We start from the raw sequence: 20,130 nt of genomic DNA, 5'->3' as shown, positions 1-20,130 counted from the left end.
TGCTGTGGTTTATCTCTCTCTCTCTGGACAGTAGCTAACACCATAGAGGCTAATCAGACCTGCTGTGGTTTATCTCTCTCTCCCTGGACAGTAGCTAACACCATAAGGGATAATCAGACCTGCTGTGGTTTATCTCTCTCTGGACAGTAGCTAACACCATAGAGGATAATCAGACCTGCTGTGGTTTATCTCTCTCTCTCTGGACAGTAGCTAACACCATAGAGGATAATCAGACCTGCTGTGGTTTATCTCTCTCTCTCTGGACAGTAGCTAACACCATAGAGGATAATCAGACCTGCTGTGGTTTATCTCTCCCTGGACAGTAGCTAACACCATAGAGGATAATCAGACCTGCTGTGGTTTATCTCTCTCTCTCTCTGGACAGTAGCTAACACCATAGAGGATAATCAGACCTGCTGTGGTTTATCTCTCCCTGGACAGTAGCTAACACCATAGAGGATAATCAGACCTGCTGTGGTTTATCTCTCTCTCTCTGGACAGTAGCTAACACCATAGAAGATAATCAGACCTGCTGTGGTTTATCTCTCTCTCTCTCTGGACAGTAGCTAACGCCATAGAGGATAATCAGACCTGCTGTGGTTTATCTCTCTCTCTCTGGACAGTAGCTAACACCATAGAGGATAATCAGACCTGCTGTGGTTTATCTCTCTCTCTCTGGACAGTAGCTAACACCATAGAGGATAATCAGACCTGCTGTGGTTTATCTCTCTCTGGACAGTAGCTAACACCATAGTGGATAATCAGACCTGCTGTGGTTTATCTCTCTCTCTCTGGACAGTAGCTAACACCATAGAGGATAATCAGACCTGCTGTGGTTTATCTCTCTCTCTGGACAGTAGCTAACACCATAGAGGATAATCAGACCTGCTGTGGTTTATCTCTCTCTGGACAGTAGCTAACACCATAGTGGATAATCAGACCTGCTGTGGTTTATCTCTCTCTCTCTCTCTGGACAGTAGCTAACACCATAGAGGATAATCAGACCTGCTGTGGTTTATCTCTATCTGGACAGTAGCTAACACCATAGAGGATATTCAGACCTGCTGTGGTTTATCTCTCTCTCTCTGGACAGTAGCTAACACCATAGAGGATAATCAGACCTGCTGTGGTTTATCTCTCCCTGGACAGTAGCTAACACCATAGAGGATAATCAGACCTGCTGTGGTTTATCTCTCTCTCTCTGGACAGTAGCTAACGCCATAGAGGATAATCAGACCTGCTGTGGTTTATCTCTCTCTCTCTGGACAGTAGCTAACACCATAGAGGATATTCAGACCTGCTGTGGTTTATCTCTCTCTCTCTGGACAGTAGCTAACACCATAGAGGATAATCAGACCTGCTGTGGTTTATCTCTCTCTCCCTGGACAGTAGCTAACACCATAGAGGATAATCAGACCTGCTGTGGTTTATCTCTCTCTGGACAGTAGCTAACACCATAGAGGATAATCAGACCTGCTGTGGTTTATCTCTCTCTCTCTCTGGACAGTAGCTAACACCATAGAGGATAATCAGACCTGCTGTGGTTTATCTCTCTCTCCCTGGACAGTAGCTAACACCATAGAGGATAATCAGACCTGCTGTGGTTTATCTCTCTCTCTGGACAGTAGCTAACACCATAGAGGATAATCAGACCTGCTGTGGTTTATCTCTCTCTCTGGACAGTAGCTAACACCATAGAGGATAATCAGACCTGCTGTGGTTTATCTCTCTCTCTCTGGACAGTAGCTAACACCATAGAGGCTAATCAGACCTGCTGTGGTTTATCTCTCTCTCCCTGGACAGTAGCTAACACCATAAGGGATAATCAGACCTGCTGTGGTTTATCTCTCTCTCTCTGGACAGTAGCTAACACCATAGAGGATAATCAGACCTGCTGTGGTTTATCTCTCTCTCTGTGGACAGTAGCTAACACCATAGAGGATAATCAGACCTGCTGTGGTTTATCTCTCTCTCTCTGGACAGTAGCTAACACCATAGAGGATAATCAGACCTGCTGTGGTTTATCTCTCCCTGGACAGTAGCTAACACCATAGAGGATAATCAGACCTGCTGTGGTTTATCTCTCTCTCTCTGGACAGTAGCTAACACCATAGAGGATAATCAGACCTGCTGTGGTTTATCTCTCCCTGGACAGTAGCTAACACCATAGAGGATAATCAGACCTGCTGTGGTTTATCTCTCTCTCTGGACAGTAGCTAACACCATAGAGGATAATCAGACCTGCTGTGGTTTATCTCTCCCTGGACAGTAGCTAACACCATAGAGGATAATCAGACCTGCTGTGGTTTATCTATCTCTCTCTGGACAGTAGCTAACACCATAGAGGATAATCAGACCTGCTGTGGTTTATCTCTCTCTCTGGACAGTAGCTAACACCATAGAGGATAATCAGACCTGCTGTGGTTTATCTCTCTCTCTCTCTGGACAGTAGCTAACACCATAGAGGATAATCAGACCTGCTGTGGTTTATCTCTCTCTCCCTGGACAGTAGCTAACACCATAGAGGATAATCAGACCTGCTGTGGTTTATCTCTCTCTGGACAGTAGCTAACACCATAGAGGATAATCAGACCTGCTGTGGTTTATCTCTCCCTGGACAGTAGCTAACACCATAGAGGATAATCTCTCTCTCTCTCTGGACAGTAGCTAACACCATAGAGGATAATCAGACCTGCTGTGGTTTATCTCTCCCTGGACAGTAGCTAACACCATAGAGGATAATCAGACCTGCTGTGGTTTATCTCTCTCTCTCTGGACAGTAGCTAACACCATAGAGGATAATCAGACCTGCTGTGGTTTATCTCTCCCTGGACAGTAGCTAACACCATAGAGGATAATCAGACCTGCTGTGGTTTATCTCTCTCTGGACAGTAGCTAACACCATAGAGGATAATCAGACCTGCCGTGGTTTATCTCTCTCTCTCTCTGGACAGTAGCTAACACCATAGTGGATAATCAGACCTGCTGTGGTTTATCTCTCTCTCCCTGGACAGTAGCTAACACCATAGAGGATAATCAGACCTGCTGTGGTTTATCTCTCTCTCTCTGGACAGTAGCTAACACCATAGAGGATAATCAGACCTGCTGTGGTTTATCTCTCTCTCCCTGGACAGTAGCTAACACCATAGAGGATAATCAGACCTGCTGTGGTTTATCTCTCTCTGGACAGTAGCTAACACCATAGAGGATAATCAGACCTGCTGGGGTTTATCTCTCTCTCCCTGGACAGTAGCTAACACCATAGTGGATAATCAGACCTGCTGTGGTTTATCTCTCTCTCTCTGGACAGTAGCTAACACCATAGAGGATAATCAGACCTGCTGTGGTTTATCTCTCTCTCTCCCTGGACAGTACCTAACACCATAGAGGATAATCAGACCTGCTGTGGTTTATCTCTCTCTCTCTGGACAGTAGCTAACACCATAGAGGATAATCAGACCTGCTGTGGTTTATCTCTCCCTGGACAGTAGCTAACACCATAGAGGATAATCAGACCTGCTGTGGTTTATCTCTCTCTCTCTGGACAGTAGCTAACACCATAGAGGATAATCAGACCTGCTGTGGTTTATCTCTCTCTCCCTGGACAGTAGCTAACACCATAGTGGATAATCAGACCTGCTGGGGTTTATCTCTCTCTCTCTGGACAGTAGCTAACACCATAGTGGATAATCAGACCTGCTGTGGTTTATCTCTCTCTCCCTGGACAGTAGCTAACACCATAGAGGATAATCAGACCTGCTGTGGTTTATCTCTCTCTCCCTGGACAGTAGCTAACACCATAGAGGATAATCATACCTGCTGTGGTTTATCTCTCTCTCTCTGGACAGTAGCTAACACCATAGAGGATAATCAGACCTGCTGTGGTTTATCTCTCTCTCTCTGGACAGTAGCTAACACCATAGAGGATAATCAGACCTGCTGATTGAGAGTCCCATGGGGCGGTGCACAATTGGCCCAGCGTGGTCCGGGTTTGGCCGCGGTAGGCCGTCATTGTAAATTGGTTCTTAACTTACTTTCCTAGTTAAATAAAGGTTAAATAAAAAATAAATAAATAAATAGCCGCACACATTAAGACAGAAATACAAACACCTAATGAATGGGTTCGTGACTCTGCTGTCTAAACAACCTGTCCATTCATCAGCCTTAACAAGTCCCCAGTCTAATGACGATTTACAAAAACTCTTTTGGTCCAGTCAAGAATTCCTGTGTACCAGTTAACTAATAGCCCTCCCTCCCTCCCTCCCTCCCTCCCTCCCTCCCTCCCTCCCTCCCTCCCTCCCTACCTCTCTCTAACCTCTGCAGGGTTACCTAGGCGATGAGAAGGCCTACATCGCCACCCAGGGTCCCATGATCAACACAGTGAATGATTTCTGGCAGATGGCCTGGCAGGAAGACTGTCCTGTCATCATCATGATCACCAAGCTCAGGGAAAAGAACGAGGTACGGGTGCACTCACTCACTCACTCACTCACCACTCACCACCACCACCACTCACTCACTCACCACCACCACTCACTCACTCACTCACTCACACACTCACACACACACAGTGTGTGTGTGTTTAGCCTATATTCAGGCCTTTCACGTCTGTTACACACACACACACACACACACACACACACACACACACACACACACACACACACACACACACACACACACACATACTAGGGTTGGATAGCGGGAGCATGGGTTACAGAGATTTACCGCCCGAACCCAGTCCCTTTTCCCCGGGAAAAATAACACTGAAAGCTGTTTCCAGACAGCTAAACTGTTCCCAGACAGCTGAGACAGAGCTGTTCCCAGACAGCAAGCAGTCAGCTAATATTCAGGCTCGGGTAGCATCAGGCTCAGGTAGCATCAGGCTCAGGTAGCATCAGTCTCAGGTAGCATCAGTCTCAGGTAGCATCAGGCTCAGGTAGCATCAGTCTCAGGTAGCATCAGTCTCAGGTAGCATCAGTCTCAGGTAGCATCAGGCTCAGGTAGCATCAGGCTCAGGTAGCATCAGGCTCAGGTAGCATCAGGCTCAGGTAGCATCAGGCTCAGGTAGCATCAGTCTCAGGTAGCATCAGTCTCAGGTAGCATCAGTCTCAGGTAGCATCAGTCTCAGGTAGCATCAGGCTTGATTTGTCATGCTGATCAAAGCTCTAATCAAATGACATTTTGAAGTATATTTATATGGTTTCTATGCTTGAGAATGATTGGGAGAAAAGTGATTTATTCTCAGGGTGATTTTTTTTTTTTTAAACCCGGGAAAATATTCAACCCTAACACACACACACACACACACACACACACACACACACACACACACACACACACACACACACACACACACACACACACACACACAGGAACTCATAGATAGGTGTAAACAAATATATACGTGATTCTACACATGTAAATTTGACAGGATTACATGACATAATCCTGTTTATCATGTGTTATTGACAGGGTTTAATGGATCAATAATGATTGGTGATACGATAACATGTGTAATGATCAATGATGTTGTCTCTTCCAGAAATGTGTTCTGTACTGGCCAGAGAGGCGTGGTATCTATGGCAAGGTGGAGGTGCTCATTAACAACGTGACAGAGTGTGACAACTACACCTGTCGGACCCTCAACCTGAAGGTACTTTTCACTTCGGGATGGAACCCATTGACCGTACTGGGTTGCTGTGGGTTTCTATCTATTTTCTATACACTTCATTAACTCTCCATTGGAAATCTACACTTTTAAAAGTTCATGTTTTGTTGACTCATACCCAAATAATGTTGACTCATCCTATAGGCCCTACTCGTATTTGTGACCAAAGCATACTTTGGAGAAAATAAAACACTTAAAAAAAACACCTGAAACATTTATTTCAAACAGACCGTTTCCAAAATGCTATTTTCTCAGAGGATGAACTGACCAATCAGCGATCTACTTGCATTAATATTTTTTATGACCGGTATACACCCACACCATTCTGTTGTTGGGGTACACCCACACCATTCTATTGTTGGGGTACGCCCACACCATTCTGTTGTTGGGGTACACCCACACCATTCTATTGTTGGGGTACGCCCACACTATTCTGTTGTTGGGGTACGACCACACCATTCTGTTGTTGGGGTACACCCACACCATTCTGTTGTTGGGGTACACCCACACCATTCTGTTGTTGGGGTACACCCACACCATTCTGTTGTTGGGGTACGACCACACCATTCTGTTGTTGGGGTACGACCACACCATTCTGTTGTTGGGGTACGCCCACACTATTCTGTTGTTGGGGTACACCCACACCATTCTGTTGTTGGGGTATGACCACACCATTCTGTTGTTGGGGTACACCCACACCATTCTGTTGTTGGGGTACGACCACACCATTCTGTTGTTGGGGTACGACCAGACCATTCTGTTGTTGGGGTACGACCACACCATTCTGTTGTTGGGGTATGACCACACCATTCTGTTGTTGGGGTACGACCACACCATTCTGTTGTTGGGGTACACCCACACCATTCTGTTGTTGGGGTACGACCACACCATTCTGTTGTTGGGGTACGACCAGACCATTCTGTGGTTGGGGTACGACCACACCATTCCAAAACAGAAAAGCTGCTTTATAACATAATTCATAAAAAATGTTTAGAAGGAAAACTATTTCACTCACATTGTCATTGATTATAGCTCATATTTCATACAAATTTGTTAACACTGGACAGTTACTTTAAACTAGACTGAAACCACAATCTTGATCTTACTCAAACTCTGTGTGTGTCTTTGTCTCATTCACAGCAAGGGGCCCAGAGTCGTGTGGTGAAGCACTACTGGTACACATCGTGGCCGGACCATAAGACCCCAGACAGCGCCCAGCCCCTGCTCCAGCTGATGAGAGACGTGGAGGAGGACAGGACGGGCTCCCCATCGCAGGGACCCGTCATCGTTGTGTAGCGCAGGGATTGGCCGAACGGGCTGCTTCATCGCCACGACGATAGGCTGTCGTCAGTTGGAGCTGGAGGGAGTGGTAGATGTGCTGGGGATTGTGTGTCAGCTCAGAGCGGACAGGTGAGTTACCTACACCTGGAGTATTAGACAGTATGTGGAATAGGTCCAATGTAACACAATATGTTGACAGCAGACAGGTGAGTTACCTACACCTGGTGTATTAGACAGTATGTGGAATAGGTCCAATGTAACACAATATGTTGACAGCAGACAGGTGAGTTACCTACACCTGGAGTATTAGACAGTATGTGGAATAGGTCCAATGTATTTCACTCACATTGTAGAATATGTTTACAGCAGACAGGTGAGTTACCTACACCTGGTGTATTAGACAGTATGTGGAATATGTCCAATGTAACCCAATATGTTTACAGCAGACAGGTGAGTTACCTACACCTGGTGTATTAGACAGTATGTGGAATAGGTCCAATGTAACACAATATGTTGACAGCAGACAGGTGAGTTACCTACACCTGGTTTATTAGACAGTATGTGGAATAGGTCCAATGTAACACAATATGTTTACAGCAGACAGGTGAGTTACCTACACCTGGTGTATTAGACAGTATGTGGAATAGGTCCAATGTAACACAATATGTTTACAGCAGACAGGTGAGTTACCTACACCTGGAGTATTAGACAGTATGTGGAATAGGTCCAATGTAACACAATATGTTTACAGCAGACAGGTGAGTTACCTACACCTGGTGTATTAGACAGTATGTGGAATAGGTCCAATGTAACACAATATGTTTACAGCAGACAGGTGAGTTACCTACACCTGGAGTATTAGACAGTATGTGGAATAGGTCCAATGTAGTAGAATATGTTTACAGCAGACAGGTGAGTTACCTACACCTGGAGTATTAGACAGTATGTGGAATAGGTCCAGACAGCTGTCTGTTTACAGCAGACAGGTGAGTTACCTACACCTGGTGTATTAGACAGTATGTGGAATAGGTCCAATGTAGTAGAATATGTTTACAGCAGACAGGTGAGTTACCTACACCTGGTGTATTAGACAGTATGTGGAATAGGTCCAATGTAACACAATATGTTTACAGCAGACAGGTGAGTTACCTACACCTGGTGTATTAGACAGTATGTGGAATAGGTCCAATGTAACACAATATGTTTACAGCAGACAGGTGAGTTACCTACACCTGGTGTATTAGACAGTATGTGGAATAGGTCCAATGTAACACAATATGTTTACAGCAGACAGGTGAGTTACCTACACCTGGTGTATTAGACAGTATGTGGAATAGGTCCAATGTAACACAATATGTTTACAGCAGACAGGTGAGTTACCTACACCTGGTGTATTAGACAGTATGTGGAATAGGTCCAATGTAACACAATATGTTGACAGCAGACAGGTGAGTTACCTACACCTGGTGTATTAGACAGTATGTGGAATAGGTCCAATGTAACACAATATGTTGACAGCAGACAGGTGAGTTACCTACACCTGGTGTATTAGACAGTATGTGGAATAGGTCCAATGTAACACAATATGTTGACAGCAGACAGGTGAGTTACCTACACCTGGTTTATTAGACAGTATGTGGAATAGGTCCAATGTAACACAATATGTTTACAGCAGACAGGTGAGTTACCTACACCTGGAGTATTAGACAGTATGTGGAATAGGTCCAATGTAGTAGAATATGTTTACAGCAGACAGGTGAGTTACCTACACCTGGAGTATTAGACAGTATGTGGAATAGGTCCAGGCAGCTGTCTGTTTACAGCAGACAGGTGAGTTACCTACACCTGGTGTATTAGACAGTATGTGGAATAGGTCCAATGTAGTAGAATATGTTTACAGCAGACAGGTGAGTTACCTACACCTGGTGTTTTAGACAGTATGTGGAATAGGTCCAATGTAGTACAATATGTTTACAGCAGACAGGTGAGTTACCTACACCTGGTGTATTAGACAGTATGTGGAATAGGTCCAATGTAGTACAATATGTTTACAGCAGACAGGTGAGTTACCTACACCTGGTGTTTTAGACAGTAATAGGAATAGGTCCAATGTAACACAATATGTTTACAGCAGACAGGTGAGTTACCTACACCTGGTGTATTAGACAGTATATGGAATAGGTCCAATGTTCAGCAGATGTTAATGCGAGTGTAGCGAAAAGCTTGTGTTTCTAGTTCCGACAATGCAGTAATATCTAACATGTAATTTAACAATTCCACAACCACTACCTCATACACACAATGTAAAGGGATGGAATAAGAATGTGTACATATAAATATATGGATGAGTGATGGCCGAGCGGCATCGGCAAGGTACAGCAGATGGTATAATGTACTGTACAGACATGATATGAGTAATGTAAGATATGTAAACATTATTTAAGTGGCATTGTTTAAAGTGACTAATGATCCATTTATTAAAGTGGCCAGTGATATGAGTCTGTATCTAGGCAGCAGCCTCTCTGTGTTAGTGATGGCTGTTTAACAGCCTGATGGCCTTGAGATAGAAGCTGTTTTTCAGTCTCTCGGTCCCAGCTTTGATGCCCCTGTACTGACCTCGCCTTCTGGATGATAGCGGGGTGAACAGGCAGTGGTTCGGGTGGTTGATGTGCTTGATGATCTTTATGGCCTTCCTGTGACATTGGGTGGTGTAGGTGTCCTGGAGGGCAGGTAGTTTGCCCGGGGTGATGCGTTGTGCAGACCTCACTACCCTCTGGAGAGCCTTACGGTTGTGGGCGGAGCAGTTGCCATACCAGGCGGTGATATTTCCCGACAGGATGCTTTCAATTGTGCACCTGTAGAAGTTTGTGAGGGTTTTCAGTGACAAGCTAAATTTCTTCAGCCTCCTGAGGTTGAAGAGGAGCTGTTTCGTGGGTGGACCATTTCAGTTTGTCTGTGATGTGTATGCCCAGGAACTTAAAACTTTCCACCTTCTCCACATCTATCCCGTCAATGTTGTTAGGTTAGGACAGAGATGTTGTTTCCTGCCTTCACTACCTGGGGGCGGCCGTCAGAAAGTCCAGGACCCAATTGCACAGGACGGGGTCAAGACCCAGGGTCTCAAGCTTAATGATGAGTTTGGAGGGTACTATGGTATTCCTCATGTCCAGATGGGATAGGGCAGTGTGCAGTGTGATGGTGAATGCATCGTCTGTGGACCTGTTATGGCGGTATGCAAACTGAAGTGGGTCTATTGTGTCAGGTAGGGTGGAGGTGATGTGATCCTTGACTAGTCTCTCAAAGTGCTTCATGATGACAGAAGTGAGTGCTATGGTGCGATGGTAATTTAGTTCAGTTATCTTTGCCTTCTTTTGTACAGGAACAATGGTTGAAAATCTTGAAGCATGTGGGGACAGCAGCCTGGGATAGGGAGCGATTGAATATGACCGTAAACACACTAGCCAGCTGGTCTGCTCATGCTCTGAGGACGCAGCTAGGGATGCCATCTGGGCCAGCTGCCTTGCGAGGATTAACACGTTTAAGTGTCTTACTCACATCGGCCACAGAGAAGGAGAGGGGGGGTCCGCAATCCTTGGTCAGTGTACAGTGCACTGTATTATCCTCAAAGTGGGAAAAGAAGGTGTTTAGTTTGTCTGGAAGCAAGATGTCGGTGTCCGTGACGGATGTGGCTGGGTTAGGACAGTCAGACAGACAGGATGGATGTGGCTGGGTGAGGACAGACAGACAGTCAGGATGGATGTGGCTGGGTTAGGACAGTCAGACAGTCAGGATGGATGTGGCTGGGTGAGGACAGACAGACAGTCAGGATGGATGTGGCTGGGTTAGGACAGTCAGACAGACAGGATGGATGTGGCTGGGTTAGGACAGTCAGACAGACAGGATGGATGTGGCTGGGTGAGGACAGACAGACAGTCAGGATGGATGTGGCTGGGTTAGGACAGTCAGACAGACAGGATGGATGTGGCTGGGTTAGGACAGTCAGACAGACAGGATGGATGTGGCTGGGTTAGGACAGTCAGACAGACAGGATGGATGTGGCTGGGTTAGGACAGTCAGACAGACAGGATGGATGTGGCTGGGTGAGGACAGACAGACAGTCAGGATGGATGTGGCTGGGTTAGGACAGTCAGACAGACAGGATGGATGTGGCTGGGTTAGGACAGTCAGACAGACAGGATGGATGTGGCTGGGTGAGGACAGACAGACAGTCAGGATGGATGTGGCTGGGTTAGGACAGTCAGACAGTCAGGATGGATGTGGCTGGGTGAGGACAGTCAGACAGTCAGGATGGATATGGCTAGGTGGGGACAGACAGACAGACAGACAGACAGACAGACAGACAGACAGACAGACAGACAGACAGACAGACAGACAGACAGACAGACAGACAGACAGACAGGATGGATGTGGCTGGGTTAGGACAGACAGACAGACAGGATGGATGTGGCTGGGTTAGGACAGTCAGACAGACAGGATGGATGTGGCTGGGTTAGGACAGTCAGACAGACAGGATGGATGTGGCTGGGTTAGGACAGACAGACAGACAGACAGAATGGATGTGGCTGGGATAAGACAGACAGACAGTCAGGCTGGATGTGGCTGGGTGAGGACAGTCAGACAGTCAGGATGGAAATGGCTAGGTGGGGACAGACAGACAGACAGACAGACAGACAGACAGGATGGATGGATGTGGCTGGGTTAGGACAGACAGACAGACAGGATGGATGTGGCTGGGTTAGGACAGTCAGACAGACAGGATGGATGTGGCTGGGTTAGGACAGACAGTCTGGATGGATGTGGCTGGGTTAGGACAGTCAGACAGACAGGATGGATGTGGCTGGGTTAGGACAGACAGACAGACAGGATGGATGTGGCTGGGTTAGGACAGTCAGACAGACAGGATGGATGTGGCTGGGTGAGGACAGTCAGACAAACAGACAGTCAGGATGGATGTGGCTGGCTTAGTACAGACAGTCAGGATGGATGTGGCTGGGTTAGGACAGTCAGACAGACAGTCTGGATGGATGTGGCTGGACAGACAGACAGACAGTCAGACAGACAGGATGGATGTGGCTGGGTGAGGACAGACAGACAGACAGAATGGATGTGGCTGGGATAAGACAGACAGACAGTCAGGCTGGATGTGGCTGGGTGAGGACAGTCAGACAGTCAGGATGGATGTGGCTGGGTTAGGACAGACAGACAGACAGGATGGATGTGGCTGGGTTAGGACAGTCAGACAGACAGGATGGATGTGGCTGGGTTAGGACAGACAGTCAGGATGGATGTGGCTGGGATAAGACAGACAGACAGTCAGGATGGATGTGGCTGGGTGAGGACAGACAGACAGACAGGATGGATGTGGCTGGGTTAGGACAGTCAGACAGACAGGATGGATGTGGCTGGGTTAGGACAGACAGTCTGGATGGATGTGGCTGGGTTAGGACAGTCAGACAGACAGGATGGATGTGGCTGGGTTAGGACAGACAGACAGACAGAATGGATGTGGCTGGGATAAGACAGACAGACAGACAGGCTGGATGTGGCTGGGTGAGGACAGTCAGACAGTCAGGATGGATGTGGCTGGGTGAGGACAGTGGATGGATATGGCTAGGTGGGGACAGACAGACAGACAGATGGACAGACAGACAGACAGGACAGACAGACAGACAGATGGATGGATGTGGCTGGGTTAGGACAGACAGACAGGATGGATGTGGCTGGGTTAGGACAGTCAGACAGACAGGATGGATGTGGCTGGGTTAGGAGACAGACAGTCAGGATGGATGTGGCTGGTTAGGACAGTCAGACAGACAGGATGGATGTGGCTGGGTTAGGACAGACAGACAGACAGACAGACAGGAGGATGGACGTGGCTGGGTTAGGACAGTCAGACAGACAGGATGGATGTGGCTGGGTTAGGACAGACAGACAGACAGGGATGGATGTGGCTGGGTTAGGACAGTCAGACAGACAGTCAGGATGGATGTGGCTGGGTTAGTCAGACAGACAGTCAGGATGGATGTGGCTGGTTAGGACAGTCAGAGACAGTCAGGATGGATGTGGCTGGGTTAGGACAGTCAGACAGACAGGATGGATGTGGCTGGGTTAGGACAGACAGACAGACAGACGGATGTGGCTGGGAGACAGACAGACAGATGTGGCTGGATGTGGCTGGGTGAGGACAGTCAGACAGACAGTCAGGATGGATGTGGCTGGGTGGGACAGACAGACAGACAGGATGGATGTGGCTGGGTTAGGACAGACAGACAGTCAGGATGGATGTGGCTGGGTTAGGACAGACAGTCAGGATGGATGTGGCTGGGAGGACAGACAGACAGTCAGGATGGATGTGGCTAGGTGAGGACAGACAGACAGACAGACAGGATGGATGTGGCTGGGTTAGACAGACAGACGGACAGACAGGATGTGGCAGACAGACAGGATGGATGTGGCTGGGTTAGGACAGACAGTCAGGGATGGATGTGGCTGGGTTAGGACAGTCAGACAGACAGGATGGATGTAGCTGGGTTAGGACAGACAGACAGACAGGATGGATGTGGCTGGGTTAGGACAGTCAGACAGACAGGATGGATGTGGCTGGGTTAGGACAGTCAGACAGTCAGGATGGATGTGGCTGGGATAGGACAGTCAGACAGACAGGATGGATGTGGCTGGGTTAGGAATGACAGACAGACAGACAGACAGGATGGATGTGGCTGGGTTAGGACAGACAGACGGACAGGATGGATGTGGCTAGGTTAGGACAGTCAGACAGATGGTCAAGATGGATGTGGCTGGGTGAGGACAGTCAGACAGACAGGATGGATGTGGCTGGGTTAGGACAGACAGACAGGATGGATGTGGCTGGGTTAGGACAGACAGACAGACAGGATGGATGTGGCTGGGTTAGGGCAGTCAGACAGACAGTCAGGATGGATGTGGCTGGGTTAGGACAGTCAGACAGACAGTCAGGATGGATGTGGCTAGGTGGGGACAGACAGACAGGATGGATGTGGCTGGGTTAGGACAGACAGACAGTCAGGATGGATGTGGCTGGGATAAGACAGACAGACAGTTAGGATGGATGTGGCTGGGTGAGGACAGTCAGACAGTCAGGATGGATGTGGCTAGGTGGGGACAGACAGACAGTCAGACAGTCAGGATGGATGTGGCTGGGTTAGGACAGACAGACAGACGGACAGGATGGATGTGGCTGGGTTAGGACAGACAGTCAGGATGGATGTGGCTGGGTTAGGACAGACAGTCAGGATGGATGTGGCTGGGATAAGACAGACAGACAGTCAGGATGGATGTGGCTGGGTGAGGACAGACAGACAGACAGGATGGATGTGGCTGGGTTAGGACAGTCAGACAGACAGGATGGATGTGGCTGGGTTAGGACAGACAGTCTGGATGGATGTGGCTGGGTTAGGACAGTCAGACAGACAGGATGAATGTGGCTGGGTTAGGACAGACAGACAGACAGAATGGATGTGGCTGGGATAAGACAGACAGACAGACAGGCTGGATGTGGCTGGGTGAGGACAGTCAGACAGTCAGGATGGATGTGGCTGGGTGAGGACAGTCAGACAGTCAGGATGGATATGGCTAGGTGGGGACAGACAGACAGACAGACAGACAGACAGAAAGGATGGATGTGGCTGGGTTAGGACAGACAGACAGACAGGATGGATGTGGCTGGGTTAGGACAGTCAGACAGACAGGATGGATGTGGCTGGGTTAGGACAGACAGTCTGGATGGATGTGGCTGGGTTAGGACAGTCAGACCGACAGGATGGATGTGGCTGGGTTAGGACAGTCAGACAGACAGGATGGATGTGGCTGGGTTAGGACAGTCAGACAGACAGGATGGATGTGGCTGGGTTAGGACAGTCAGACAGTCAGGATGGATGTGGCTGGCTTAGTACAGACAGTCAGGATGGATGTGGCTGGGTTAGGACAGTCAGACAGACAGTCTGGATGGATGTGGCTGGGTTAGGACAGTCAGACAGACAGGATGGATGTGGCTGGGATAAGACAGACAGACAGTCAGGCTGGATGTGGCTGGGTGAGGACAGTCAGACAGTCAGGATGGATGTGGCTGGGTTAGGACAGACAGACAGACAGGATGGATGTGGCTGGGTTAGGACAGTCAGACAGACAGGATGGATGTGGCTGGGTTAGGACAGACAGTCAGGATGGATGTGGCTGGGATAAGACAGACAGACAGTCAGGATGGATGTGGCTAGGTGAGGACAGACAGACAGACAGACAGACAGACAGACAGACAGACAGACAGACAGACAGACAGTCAGGATGGACGTGGCTGGGTTAGGACAGTCAGACAGACAGGATGGATGTGGCTGCGTTAGGACAGACAGACAGACAGGATGGATGTGGCTGGGTTAGGACAGTCAGACAGACAGGATGGATGTGGCTGGGTTAGGACAGTCAGACAGAGAGTCAGGATGGATGTGGCTGGTTAGGACAGTCAGACAGTCAGGATGGATGTGGCTGGGTTAGGAATGACAGACAGACAGACAGACAGGATGGATGTGGCTGGGTTAGGACAGACAGACGGACAGGATGGATGTGGCTGGGTTAGGACAGTCAGACTAACAGACAGTCAGGATGGATGTGGCTGGTTAGGACAGTCAGACAGATGGTCAAGATGGATGTGGCTGGGTGAGGACAGTCAGACAGACAGGATGGATGTGGCTGGGTTAGGACAGACAGTCTGGATGGATGTGGCTGGGTTAGGACAGACAGACAGACAGACAGACAGACGGACAGGATGGATGTGGCTGGGTTAGGACAGTCAGACAGACAGTCAGGATGGATGTGGCTGGGTTAGGACAGTCAGACAGACAGTCAGGATGGATGTGGCTGGGTTAGGACAGACAGACAGACAGTCAGGATGGATGTGGCTAGGTGGGGACAGACAGACAGGATGGATGTGGCTGGGTTAGGACAGACAGACAGTCAGGATGGATGTGGCTGGGATAAGACAGACAGACAGTTAGGATGGATGTGGCTGGGTGAGGACAGTCAGACAGTCAGGATGGATGTGGCTAGGTGGGGACAGACAGACAGTCAGACAGTCAGGATGGATGTGGCTGGGTTAGGACAGACAGACAGACGGACAGGATGGATGTGGCTGAGTTAGGACAGACAGTCAGGATGGATGTGGCTGGGTTAGGACAGTCAGACAGACAGTCAGGATGGATGTGGCTGGTTAGGACAGTCAGACAGATGGTCAAGATGGATGTGGCTGGGTTAGGACAGTCAGACAGACAGTCGGGGATGGATGTGGGATGTGGCTGGGTTAGGACAGTCAGACAGACAGGATGGATGTGGCTGGGTTAGGACAGTCAGACAGACAGGACAGACAGACAGTCAGGATGGATGTGGCTGGGTTAGGACAGTCAGACAGACAGGATGGATGTGGCTGGGTTAGGACAGACAGACAGACAGTCAGATGGATGTGGCTGGGTTAGGACAGTCAGACAGACAGACAGTCAGATGGATGTGGCTGGGTTAGGACAGTCAGACAGACAGGATGGATGTGGCTGGGTTAGGACAGTCAGACAGACAGGACAGACAGACAGACAGGATGGATGTGGCTGGGTTAGGACAGTCAGACAGACAGTCAGGATGGATGTGGCTGGGTTAGGACAGTCAGACAGACAGGATGGATGTGGCTGGGTGAGGACAGTGACAGACAGTCAGGATGGATGTGGCTGGGTTAGGACAGTCAGACAGACAGTCAGGATGGATGTGGCTGGGTGGGGACAGACAGTCAGGATGGATGTGGCTGGGTGGGGACAGACAGACAGACAGACAGGACAGTGGATGGATGTGGCTGGACAGACAGACAGACAGACAGTCAGGATGGATGTGGCTGGGTTAGGACAGTCAGACAGACAGGATGGATGTGGCTGGGTTAGACAGACAGTCAGACAGACAGGATGGATGTGGCTGGGTTAGGACAGACAGACAGACAGGATGGATGTGGCTGGGTTAGGACAGTCAGACAGGGATGGATGTGGCTGGGTTAGGACAGTCAGACAGACAGGATGGATGTGGCTGGGTTAGGACAGACAGACAGACAGACTGGGATAAGACAGACAGACAGTCAGGATGGATGTGGCTGGGTGAGGACAGTCAGACAGACAGGATGGATGTGGCTGGGGACAGACAGACAGACAGACAGACAGACAGGGATGGATGGGCTGGGTTAGGACAGACAGACAGACAGGATGGATGTGGCTGGGTTAGGACAGTCAGACAGACAGGATGGATGTGGCTGGGTTAGGACAGACAGACAGGATGGATGTGGCTGGGTTAGGACAGACAGACAGACAGGATGGATGTGGCTGGGATAAGACAGACAGACAGGATGGATGTGGCTGGGTGGTCAGACAGACAGGATGGATGTGGCTGGGTGAGGACAGTCAGACAGTCAGGATGGATGTGGCTGGCTGAGGACAGTCAGACAGTCAGGATGGATGTGGCTGGTTAGGCAGACAGACAGTCAGACAGACAGTCAGGATGGATGTGGCTGGGTTAGGACAGTCAGACAGACAGGATGGATGTGGCTGGGTGAGGACAGACAGACAGACAGGATGGATGTGGCTGGGATAAGACAGACAGACAGTCAGGATGGATGTGGCTGGGTGAGGACAGTCAGACAGTCAGGATGGATGTGGCTGGGTTAGGACAGACAGACAGACAGGATGGATGTGGCTGGGTTAGGACAGTCAGACAGACAGGATGGATGTGGCTGGGTTAGGACAGACAGTCAGGATGGATGTGGCTGGGATAAGACAGACAGACAGTCAGATGGATGTGGCTGGGTTAGGACAGACAGACAGACAGGATGGATGTGGCTGGGTTAGGACAGACAGTCAGGATGGATGTGGCAGGACAGGATGGATGGATGTGGCTGGGTTAGACAGACAGACAGTCAGGATGGATGTGGCTGGGTTAGGACAGTCAGACAGACAGGATGGATGTGGCTGGGTTAGGACAGACAGACAGACAGGATGGATGTGGCTGGGATAAGACAGACAGACAGACAGGATGGATGTGGCTGGGTGAGGACAGTCAGACAGTCAGGATGGATGTGGCTGGGTAAGGACAGACAGACAGTCAGGATGGATGTGGCTAGGTGGGACAGACAGACAGACAGACAGACAGACAGACAGACAGACAGACAGACAGACAGACAGACAGGATGGATGTGGCTGGGTTAGGACAGACAGACAGACAGGATGGATGTGGCTGGGTTAGGACAGTCAGACAGACAGGATGGATGTGGCTGGGTTAGGACAGACAGTCAGGATGGATGTGGCTGGTTAGACAGACAGTCAGACAGATGGATGGATGTGGCTGGGTTAGGACAGACAGACAGACAGAGGGATGGATGTGGCTGGGTTAGGACAGTCAGACAGACAGACAGTCAGGATGGATGTGGCTGGGTTAGGACAGACAGACAGATGGAGGATGGATGTGGCTGGGTTAGGACACAGACAGGATGGATGTGGCTGGGTTAGGACAGACAGACAGACAGACAGTCAGGATGGATGTGGCTGGGTTAGGACAGTCAGACAGACAGATGGATGTGGCTGGGTGAGGACAGTCAGACAGACAGTCAGGATGGATGTGGCTGGGTTAGGACAGTCAGACAGTCAGGATGGATGTGGCTGGGTTAGGACAGACAGACAGACAGATGTGGCTGGGTGAGGACAGTCAGACAGACAGACAGTCAGGATGGATGTGGCTGGGGATTAGGACAGTCAGACAGACAGTCAGGATGGATGTGGCTGGGTTGGACAGACAGACAGGATGGATGTGGCTGGGTTAGGACAGTCAGACAGACAGTCAGGATGGATGTGGCTGGGTTAGGACAGACAGACAGACAGGATGGATGTGGCTGGGTTAGGATGACAGATCAGGATGGATGTGGCTGGACAGACAGACAGTCAGGATGGATGTGGCAGATGGATGTGGCTGGGTTAGACAGACAGACAGACAGACAGGGTTGACAGACAGACAGTCAGGATGGATGTGGCTGGTTAGGACAGTCAGACAGACAGGATGGATGTGGCTACAGACAGACAGTCAGGATGGATGTGGCTGGGTTAGGACAGTCAGACAGACAGGATGGATGTGGCTGGGTTAGGACAGCTGGGTTGGGTTAGGACAGACAGACAGAGGATGGATGTGGCTGGAGGACAGACAGTGGATGGATGTGGCTGGGTTAGGACAGACAGACAGGATGGATGTGGCTGGGTTAGGACAGTCAGACAGACAGTCAGGATGGATGTGGCTGGTTAGGACAGTCAGACAGATGGTCAGGATGGATGTGGCTGGGTTAGGACAGACAGACAGACAGTCAGGATGGATGTGGCTGGGTTAGGACAGACAGACAGACAGGATGGATGTGGCTGGGTTAGGACAGTCAGACAGACAGGATGGATGTGGCTGGGTTAGGACAGTCAGACAGACAGGATGGATGTGGCTGGGTTAGGACAGGGATGGATGTGGCTGGGTTAGGACAGACAGACAGACAGATGGATGTGGCTGGATGGATGGATGGCTGGGTTAGGGAGACAGACAGACAGGATGGATGTGGCTGGGTTAGGACAGTCAGACAGACAGGGATGGATGTGGCTGGGTGAGGACAGACAGACAGTCAGGATGGATGTGGCTGGGTTAGGACAGTCAGACAGTCAGGATGGATGTGGCTGGGATGGACAGACAGTTAGGATGGATGTGGCTGGTGAGGACAGTCAGACAGACAGGATGGATGTGGCTGGGTTGGACAGACAGACAGACAGGATGGATGTGGCTGGGTTAGGACAGACAGACAGTCAGGATGGATGTGGCTGGGTTAGGACAGTCAGACAGTCAGGATGGATGTGGCTGGTCAGACAGTCAGGATGGATGTGGCTGGTGAGGACAGACAGACAGACAGGACAGATGTGATGTGGGTTAGGACAGACAGACAGACAGGATGGATGTGGCTGGGTTAGGACAGACAGGACAGGATGGATGTGGCTGGGTTAGGACAGTCAGATGGATGTGGCAGACAGTCAGATGGGATGATGGGCTGGGTTAGGACAGACAGACAGACAGAATGGATGTGGCTG

At 49.5% G+C, this 20,130-nt stretch overlaps 1 protein-coding gene across 1 annotated transcript in view; it reads left to right on the top strand.

Moving 5' to 3' along the window:
- The window catches only part of LOC135571149 (uncharacterized), a 138,975-nt gene that overhangs the window by 113,646 nt on the left and 5,199 nt on the right, over nucleotides 1–20,130 (top strand). The window contains 4 exon segments of the mRNA XM_065016942.1: nucleotides 4,324–4,461; nucleotides 5,546–5,656; nucleotides 6,812–6,960; nucleotides 6,962–7,081. Of these exon segments, the coding sequence (XP_064873014.1) occupies nucleotides 4,324–4,461; nucleotides 5,546–5,656; nucleotides 6,812–6,960; nucleotides 6,962–7,081 (518 nt within the window).

The sequence above is a fragment of the Oncorhynchus nerka genome, unplaced genomic scaffold, assembly GCF_034236695.1.
Source record: "Oncorhynchus nerka isolate Pitt River unplaced genomic scaffold, Oner_Uvic_2.0 unplaced_scaffold_728, whole genome shotgun sequence".
Taxonomy (NCBI): Eukaryota; Metazoa; Chordata; class Actinopteri; order Salmoniformes; family Salmonidae; genus Oncorhynchus; species Oncorhynchus nerka.
Note: the sequence above shows the minus strand (reverse complement) of the source record. Positions and strands in the feature narration are given on the sequence as shown.